Raw genomic sequence first — 10,169 nt, forward strand, 5'->3', positions numbered from 1 at the left:
ACCATCCTAGGCTGTCGTCATGAGTTGCCAAGGCTATGGAAGCCTTCCAAGTTTGCCGACTCTGATCATATTTAGACAAGGTCATAAAAGACAGAGTGAGGATAGTAACCAATGATCCTAAGAGTGGCATTTACCAGGTTTGAACAATTATACAGCATTAAGTGGGGAAGAGGACCATCAGTACATACAGGTTGGGAGTAGAGCCATTGGTGGTAGAGTAGGGGTTATGATTACAAAGGAATGAGGCCCAAGTGTGCTAGACAGGGTCTAGAACAAAGGACAGAGTCATTATTAGATGTGCTAAGAAAGGTGCTGTCTAAGCTACAATTAAGTTTTCTGATTGAGAGGCAAATAGAACCTGATAGAAGGGGCTTGATAATAATCTGGTGGGCTTTAGGCCTTGGAAGTTTTTAAAAAAAAAATCTTGCAGAATCTCTGTCATTAATGTGATGTACACTGTTATTTAATGCTATAACTAGTACTCCAACAGTATTTTTTTAATTTGTGCTGCTATGTGAGGGCAAACTGTTGAAATATTTATATATACTAAACTGATTTTCTGTATATAAAGAGAATTGAAAATGAATCTTGATGGGAATGGAAGGGGAGAGCGAGTAGGAAAGGGGAGGGTTGCAGGTGGGGGGGAAGTAGTGGGGGGGGGAAGCCTTTGTAATCCATAAGCTGTACTTTGGAAATTTATATTCACTAAATAAAAAAAATATTAAAAAAGTGGAAAGTTTATATCAATAGGTGCCTACATCAAGAAATTGGAAAGGCACCAAATAGATGAACTTTCAAGTCATCTCAAGGATCTAGAAAATCTGCAGCAAACCAGACCCAAACCCAGTAGGAGAAGAGAAATAATTAAAATCAGAGAAGAAATCAACAGGATTGAAACAAAAAAAATAATTACAAAAAATCAGCCAAACAAGGAGCTGGTTTTTTGAAAAAATAAACAAAATTGACACCCCATTGGCCCAACTAACTAAAAAAAGAAGAGAAAAGACCCAAATCAATAGGATCAGAGATGAAAATGGAAACATAACAACAGACACCACAGAAATAAAAAGAATCATCAGAAGTTACTACAAGGACTTGTATGCCAGCAAACAGGGAAATCTATCAGAAAAGGACAGGTTCTTGGACACATACAACCTACCTAAATTGAGCCAGGAAGACATAGAAAACCTAAACAGACCCATAACTGACACAGAAATTGAAACAGTAATAAAGGCCCTCCCAACAAAGAAAAGCCCAGGACCAGATGGATTCACTGCTGAGTTCTACCAGACATTTAGAGAAGAACTAACTCCAATTCTTCTCAAACTATTCAGAACAATCGAAAAAGAGGGAATCCTTCCAAATTCTTTCTATGAAGCAAGCATCACCTTAATTCCTAAGCCGGAAAACGATGCAGCATTGAAAGAGAATTACAGACCAATATCCATGATGAACATAGATGCAAAAATCCTCAATAAAATTCTGGCCAATAGAATGCAACAACACATCAGAAAGATCATCCACCCAGACCAAGTGGGATTTATCCCTGGTATGCAGGGATGGTTCAACGTTCGCAAAACAATCAACGTAATACACTACATTAACAGACTGCAGAAGAAAAACCATATGATTCTCTCAATAGACGCAGAGAAAGCACTTGATAAAATACAACACCCTTTCATGATGAAAACTCTAAGCAAACTGGGTATGGAAGGAACATTCCTCAATACAATCAAAGCAATATATGAAAAACCCACGGCCAACATCCTATAGAATGGGGAAAAGTTGGAAGCATTTCTGCTGAGATCTGGTACCAGACAGGGATGCCCACTCTCACCACTGCTATTCAATATAGTTCTGGAAGTTTTAGCCAGAGCTATTAGGCAAGAAAAAGAAATTAAAGGGATACAAATTGGGAAGGAAGAACTCAAACTATCCCTCTTTGCAGATGATATGATTCTTTATTTAGGGGACCCAAAGAACTCTACTAAGAGACTACTGGAACTCATCGAAGAGTTTGGCAAAGTAGCAGGATATAAAATCAATGCACAAAAATCAACAGCCTTTGTATACACAGGCAATGCTACGGCTGAGGAAGAACTTCTAAGATCAATCCCATTCACAATAGCTACAAAAACAATCAAATACCTTGGAATAAACTTAACCAAGGATGTTAAAGATCTCTACGATGAAAACTACAAAACCTTACAGAAAGAAATAGAAGAGGATACCAAAAGATGGAGAAATCTTCCATGCTCATGGATTGGAAGAATCAATATCATCAAAATGTCTATTCTCCCAAAAGCAATTTATACATTCAGTGCAATACCAATCAAGATACCAAAGACCTTCTTCTCAGATCTGGAAAAAAATGATGCTGAAATTCATATGGAGACTCAGAAGACCTCGAATAGCCAAAGCAATCTTGTACAACAAAAACAAAGCCAGAGGCATCACAATACCAGATTTCAGGACATACTACAGGGCAGTTGTTATCAAAACAGCATGGTACTGGTACAGAAACAGGTGGGTAGACCAATGGAACAGAATAGAAACACCAGAAATCAATCCAAACATCTACAGCCAACTCATATTTGATCAAAGATCCAAAACTAATCCCTGGAATAAGGATAGTCTATTCAATAAATGGTGCTGGGAAAATTGGATTTCCATGTGCAGAAGCTTGAAGCAAGACCCCTACCTTTCACCTTACACAAAAATCCACTCAACATGGATAAAAGACTTAAATCTACGACCCGAAACCATCAAATTATTAGAGAGCATTGGAGAAACCCTGCAAGATATAGGTACAGGCAAAGACTTCTTGGAAAAGACCCCAGGAGCACAGGCAGTCAAAAACAAAATTAACATTTGGGATTGCATCAAATTGAGAAGTTTCTGTACTTCAAAAGAAACAGTAAGAAACTCCACAACAACAGAACAAACAACCCACTTAAGAGATGGGCCAAGGACCTCAATAGACATCTTTCCAAAGAGGAAATCCAAATGGCCAACAGACACATGAAAAAAATGTTCAAGATCACTAGCAATCAGAGAAATGCAAATCAAAACCACAATGAGGTTTCACCTCACCCCGGTTAGAATGGCTCACATTCAGAAATCTACCAACAACAGATGCTGGAGAGGATGTGGGGAAAAAGGGACATGAACCCACTGTTGGTGGGAATGCAAACTGGTTAAGCCACTATGGAAGTCAGTCTGGAGATTCCTCAGAAACCTGAATATTATCCTACCATACAACCCAGCCATCCCACTCCTTGGAATTTACCCAAAGGAAATTAATTTGGCAAATAAAAAAGCCATATACACATTAATGTTTATTGCAGCTCAATTCACAATAGCTAAGAACTGGAACCAACCCAAATGCCCATCAACAGTAGACTGGATAAAGAAATTATGGGACATGTACTCCATAGAATACTATACAGCAGTCAAAAACAATGAAACCCAGTCATTTGCAACAAGATGGAGGAATCTGGAAAACATCATGCTGAGTGAATTAAGCCAGTCCCAAAGAGACAAATTTCACTTGTTTTCCCTGATCGGCGACAACTGAGCACCAAAGGGGAAACCTGTTGAAGTGAAATGGACACTATAAGAAACAGTGACCTGATCAGCTCTTATCCTGACTCTTGATGTACAATGTAATACTTTATCCTTTTTAGTATTGGTTGTTGTTGTTCTTGTTGTTGTTCTAGTACTAGTGGTTGAACTCTGTAATTAACACACAATTATTTTTAGGTGTTTAAATTTTAACTGAAAGGTGATCCCTGTTAAATATAAGAGTGGGAAAAAGAGAGGGAGGAGATGTACAATTTGGGACATGCTCAATCGGACTTGCCCCAAATGGTGGAGTTAGAAATGTGCCAGGGGACTCCAATACAATCCCATCGAGGCGGCATGTACCAATGCCATCTCACTAGTCCAAGTGAGCAATCTCAGTTCACAATTGATGGCTCTGATAGGTCTAAGAGTCAAAGGGATCACACAAACAAGACTAGTGTCTGTGAATACTAACTGATAAAATCAAAAATGGAGAGAACGATCCAACATGGCAAGCGGAATACACAGCAGACTCATAGAACGGCAGATGTCCTAAATAGCACTCTGGCCTCAGAATCAGCCCTTAAGGCATTCGGATCTGGCTGAAGAGCCCATGAGAGTATTGTAGGCATGGAAAGCCAAGACACCATGGAAAAGAAAAAAAAAAAGAAGACCTAAATGAAAGATCTCTGCGAGTGAGATCCCAGTGGAAAGAACAGGGCCATCAAAGATGGAGTTACCTATCTCCGAAGGGAGGAGAGAACTTCCACTTTGACTATGATCCTATCGGAATAAGATCAAAGTCAGCGAACTCTAAAGGCTTCCATAGCCTTGGCAACTCATGACTAGAGGCTAGGGAGATTACTGACGCCATAAACAAGAGTGCCAAATTGTTAAGTCAGCCACAGGAGTCACTGTGTACTTACATCCCACACATCATGTGGGATCTGTCCTTAATGTGTTGTCCAATGTGAAGTGATGCTATAACTAGTACTAAAACAGTATTTTTACACTTTGTGTTTCTGTGTGGGTGCAAACTGATGAAATCTTTACTAAGTATATGCAGAATCGATCTTCTGTATATAAACATAATTGGAAATGAAAAAAAAAAAAAACCCTGGTGTTAAATTGGAAATGACACAGAAAATTAATTAATTTTTTAAAAATATCATGTAGGATCTCTGTCTTTAATGTGCTGTACACTGTGATTTAATGCTATAACTAGTATTCCAACAGTATTTTTTCACTTTGTGTTGCTATGTGGGGGCAAACTGTTGAAATCTTTACTTAATATATACTGAACTGATCTTCTATATATAAAGAGAATTGAAAATGAACCTTGATGTGAATGGAAGGGAAGAGGGAGCGGGAGAGGGGAGGGTTGTGGGTGGGAGGGAAGTTATGGGGGGGGAAGCCATAGTAATTCATAAGCTGTACTTTGGAAATTTATATTCATTAAATAAGTGTTTTTAAAAAAAAGAAAATTAAAACAGCTGTCACCTATTGAATACTTCTAGACACCAAGTACGGCTCTTAAGAGTTTTAGGTCACTGTCTGGCATTTATAATTTAAGCTTTATAGCAATCATGCAAAGAAGGTACTATTATTGTTCTGATTTTACAAAAGAAAAAATGAAGTCTCAGACAGGAAGAAATTTGTCCCAAGTCACAGAGGTGGTCAGTGGTAGAAGGGGACTGCAATCCAAGTAGATGTCCTACATACCAGTCTTTTTTTCTTCCCACAAGCCATTTTTTATTTTAATTCTAAATTTTATTTTAATTCTATAATTGCAAGATACTTGGTCCTCATATTTACTGTTTAATAAATAGTGACAGCTTATTGAATTCTATATGCAGATAGCCCTTTAGCAAAATAAATAATATAAATAATATAAGGATGGATAAGTTGTCAATAAGTGGCCCTCAAGATATACTTTGATTTTCTTCCTAAGTACTAGTTTCTGTTTTTTGTTTTTTTTAAACAAAAGGCCTCCAAACAATTGATAGGTTGCCTCCTGCCAAGTAAACAGCAAATCTTTCTGAAAGACTGTCAGTGGGTTTGATTCTTAGATCTCTTTTTTTAAAAAGGCTCCATACGGCAACCCAGACACAGAATACAATGATAGGGAAGACATTTAGAGTCAATTCGAGAGGCCTGCACCTTTTAGAGGTAATAACAATTCCTTCTTAGTACAGAATTGATAATACGTAACCCCAGAAAAATATTTATGTAACTATACTGAGACGATCAATCTGGCATCATTTCATCAGGCTAGACTCCATTCTTAACCCCTCTGCAGAGCCTCTCAAAGCCTACCACAGAGGGTGAAGAAATAAATGAGGTAATCTATACAATGGAGAGGAATAGTGAGGATAGCTAACAATGTGAATGTGTGTACTTAAAATGCCACTGAATTATACACTCAAAAAGGGTTAAAATTGCATGGTATGAATGTTTTTCCACAATAAAAAACATTAAAATGGTAAAATGCACTTTTATGCACATAAGTAAATAAAAGTACAGAGATTATTCTGAGGGATGCACACTGGTAATTCAAAGGTTCTGAGGGATGCTGACAATGATCGTCCCTAGATATTGAACTATGAGTGATTTCACTTTCTTTTTATATATGTTGTGAAGTAGGTATTTAGTCTTTATCTCATTTCTTGGCATTGGACTCCTGTATGACTTTTTGTATGTTAATGCCTCATCTGATAGCTGGGGGCTCCTGATTAGCCTTGAGATAGATGCTGAAGGTGGAGCTGGCCCATGTTCCAAAGCAAGGAAGTGTCCATAAAAATATAAATAACTGGTTTCAGGTAGCTTCCTGATAGCTTAGCCCAGGGAGACTCCTGGAGGATGGCACATCTAGAGGACATAGAAGCTCCAGGTTCCCTGCCCTACCTTGCTCTATGCATCTCTTCATCTGTGTCCTGTATGGTATCTTTTATAATAAGCCGACAAACCTAAGTGTTCCCCTGCATTCTGTGAACCAGTCTCACAATCAAAACCAAGGAGGGAGTCAGGGGAACTCTAGAAGCCTGGATTTGCAACTGGCATTTGAAGTGTAGATAGTCCTGTGGGACTGAGCCCTCAACTTATGAAGTCTGATGCCCTGAGTCAGAACTGAACTGAATGACACGACTCCCAGCTTATGTCTCTATGCCTGCAGCACTGTTTGCTTGGGGGGGGGGGGGGGGGGGAATACACACACTTTATATTAGGCAGGTGTTGTGAGTATAGTGCAAGAAACTGAGTTTTCTTTTCTATTCACAGGCCTTAACATTTATTTCCAATATGTGTTTTTCATCTCTGAAAATTTTATCAGGAGCATGTTATATGCATATGATAAGAAAAATAATTTAGTGGCATATGAGGAAATATAAGAAATGATCTTTGCCTCAGAAAATTAACAATCCAATTGGCAGACAATGTGGAAGCATGAATAATTTAAAAGAGAGAAAACTGTGTAGTTGAAAGGACAATATGCCATCTCCCAGTTCAACTTCAGAGACATGAACAGGAAGCCCAGGACAGCCAAGGCTCCAGTCTCACACTTTACTGGTGGCAGCAGCAGGACCATACTCCCATTTTCTGGGAGCCCAGCACTTGTTCTCTCTAGGCTTAAACTTCCCATCACTGGGTTGGACACCCAAGTCCACTTGGTGCTAACACATGGGCAGCAGGTGCAGTTAGGGAGAACGCCTTAAGGAAACGCTCACATACCCAGCAGGAGAAGATTTTGGGCAGAAGAGCATGTGGCTCTGTTGGAGTGGAATAGGGAAGCCTTAAAGGAAAAAGAGCAGAAGAGTTCCAGAAACATGTGGCTGATCTGCCCCTGCTCGGAAAGCCGTAACAGAGGGGTGACTGGATGGCCCGAGCATGGACTGTGAAATGCACCTGAGACTGATTTCAACTGACTTACCTTCTTTTGAGCCTCAGTTTCATCATGTGTGTGAAACAGGAATAATAGTTGCTGTGCTACTGTGAGACTGAGAAATAACAAAGGGAAAACCCTCACCACATGCCCCACCGCAATGAACACTCAATAAACATCAGCTATTAGATGAAAATGGTAAAAACAAAGGAATGAGTTATTTTTTAGGACTAGGAAATATTGTATGTCAATTTCTGTGGACACTGTTATTATTAACATAATGCTATCACTTATCTAACCACAGCAACCACACACTGAGCAGTAACTATGTGCCTGGCCCTGACCTAAACACTATCAACTGTGCAATCACCTCATCATAAAGGTAGGCATGGTTGTCAGTCCTATTTTACAGGAAAAGAAACTGAGGCACAGAGAGGTGAAGTTATTTGCTCAAGGCCCACAAACAGCAACAGAGGAGACAGGTTAAAAGCCGGCCATCTGGCTTGAGAGCCCCACTTCCTAACCTAGGTGTACACGACTCTTCACTACATACATCCCACGGATCCCTCCCTCTGGCTTCCTGAGAAATCTTCTCTTTGCTGTCAGGGCACTTCTAAAGCTGAGTCCTCTGCGATGCCTCTACCCACCATTCACCTTCGCCTCACCTGAAGACTGTCCCCTCACTCCTTCCACATAAGGATGAAAACAGCAGGTCAGGATCAGTTTCTGAGACAGTGGCACATGAAAAAAGAACAGAACCCTGTCTTTTGCAACAAAACAGATGAAAATGGAAATGAAAACCATCATGCTTAGTGACATAAGCCAGTCCCCAAAAGACAAACATTGTGTGTTTTCTCTGCTACCTGGCAGTTTATATAAACTAAAAAAAGGTATAGGAATGAAGTGGATATCTTGTGATGTGGTTCTTGTTCTGAACCCTTGTTTATACTCCTGGACTCAGGTCTGCCTTCTTTACGTGAATATTATGGCCTGAGTTGTAGAGTGGATTGGAATTACGTCTTTGCAAGAACAAAAGGAAAGGATGAAAGGAGGGAGGGAGAGAGGTATGGTCATCCTTTTGGAACTTTTACCTATGAAATGAAAACATTAAAAAATTTTTGAAAAAGGACAGCAGCACAAGGAAAGCAGATGACCCTTGAAGTTAAGAGGGAGATAAATGAAAACCATGGGCTGGGGAAGGCTGAGCCAGAAAGAAGACCTTCCTGCCAGAACAGGGAGGCAGACACAGAGGAGCAAAGGAGGTAGGGCGGTGAGGAATTTCCCCCAGTGTGAATGCTTGTTCTGCCCCAGTGATACAGACAGGTGGCATCGAACCTAACACAATCACACAGCAGCTTCAGATTTGTGAAGAAAAGTATGTCTACTAGGAGAAACCCCACTAGACACGAGGGCACAATGCACCACTCACAGAGGCAGACCAAGTCCTCCACGGTGAGATGACTTTCGTTCCAAAACCCAAGGAAGACTGCTGGGTAAGGACAACAACAACAAAACACCCCACTCACCAAGGGCTGAGATGGCAATGAGCTCGCCTGGGGTCTCACCTTCCTCTGCTCCGCGGCCATGTCTCCTCCCTGGCTCTTTCCGGAGGGCAGGTGGGGCTGAGAGAAGAGACAGGGAAGCAGGAGGAAGCCCCTTTTGCCTCCCACCGCTCAGAGGCAGCGGCTCTGAGCTCCTTACAGGGCCAGAGGATGACCGGGCCCATCTTGGCCCAGTTTCCCAGGAGCAGGGCCAGCACCGCCTTGCACTGCGTCGTCCCGCAGGGCCACTTGGCACTGGGGCAGCTCCATCCCACAGCTCAGGAGACAGGGCAGCGCGGGGCCACAGGCTCCAGGTACACCGAGTGAGCGCGACCCCGCGACCCCGCCCCCGCCTCCCTCCCGCCACGGAACCCACTTTCAAACCCGCGGAGAAAAACCTTCTAAGAAAGGAAAACGCGGGATCTTCTGGGCCGAGGAGGGGGCGGACCCAGAACCGAGGACCTGGGTCCGATTGTGGGTCGGCAGTCGGGGACACGGGCGCCTCCCCCTCCAGCCCCCGGACAGCGGCCAGGCCTGCAGTAGGTAGGGCCTGGGACGAAGGGAAACCAGGTGCCCGACCTGGCGCGGTCCAGGGCGCAGCTGGACGGCAGGTGGCGGCGGGCCACAGGCCCGGGGCGCCGCCCGCGCATCCAGGCCTTCCAAACGTCTCCCGGGCCCGCATCCTCCGAGGCCCCGTCCCTCCTCGCTCCTCCCGCCGCTCACCTCCCGAAGCGCTAGGTTCCAGGCGCCGCGCCTCCCTGGCCGCGCCCCGCAAGCGGGAGGCTCCGGAACTGCCCCACGGGGCAGCACTCTCCACAGGCGTCCCCGGCCCAGCGACCTCAGGCCTGGGAGCCGCTCACCCGCCGGCGGGTCCAGAGGGGCGGGGTGGAGCGGCCCGCTAGTGCCGATGGGGAATATAGTCCGTGGGATTCAGAGGGTTCTGGGAAATGTAGTTCTTCGCTGTTTTCTTGCAGAAAGGCCGGGGAGAGCGTCTCAAGTGTCAAGACAGGACCTGAGGGCTCTTGGAGTGATCCTGGCTTCACCACTGCCTTGGTGAGCTGTAGAGCCCTGGGTTTGGGGACATTCGCCCAGGGCAGTATCTTGCAGCTCTGCAGTTGTGCAAATGACAGTGAGGGCACTGCACAACTGTCAAGAATAGACCCATGTCTCAGTTTTTTCAGCAAAAT

At 43.0% G+C, this 10,169-nt stretch overlaps 1 protein-coding gene across 2 annotated transcripts in view; it reads right to left on the minus strand.

Moving 5' to 3' along the window:
* Window positions 1-9,841, minus strand: part of ZNF354A (zinc finger protein 354A) — a 32,516-nt gene extending 22,675 nt beyond the window's left edge. The window contains exons 1-2 of one of the 2 annotated variants that reach the window (XM_062188590.1): window positions 9,706-9,841; window positions 8,968-9,063 (exon numbers count right to left, since the gene is read on the minus strand). In XM_062188590.1, the coding sequence (XP_062044574.1) occupies window positions 8,968-9,027 (60 nt within the window). In that variant the 5' untranslated portion in view covers window positions 9,028-9,063; window positions 9,706-9,841. The remainder of the gene's footprint in view (window positions 1-8,967; window positions 9,064-9,705) is intronic. The other variant, XM_062188589.1, reaches the window with a different exon arrangement.
* Between the last annotated feature and the right edge of the window lie 328 nt (window positions 9,842-10,169).

Source organism: Lepus europaeus, chromosome 4 (genome assembly GCF_033115175.1).
Source record: "Lepus europaeus isolate LE1 chromosome 4, mLepTim1.pri, whole genome shotgun sequence".
Classification (NCBI taxonomy): domain Eukaryota; kingdom Metazoa; phylum Chordata; class Mammalia; order Lagomorpha; family Leporidae; genus Lepus; species Lepus europaeus.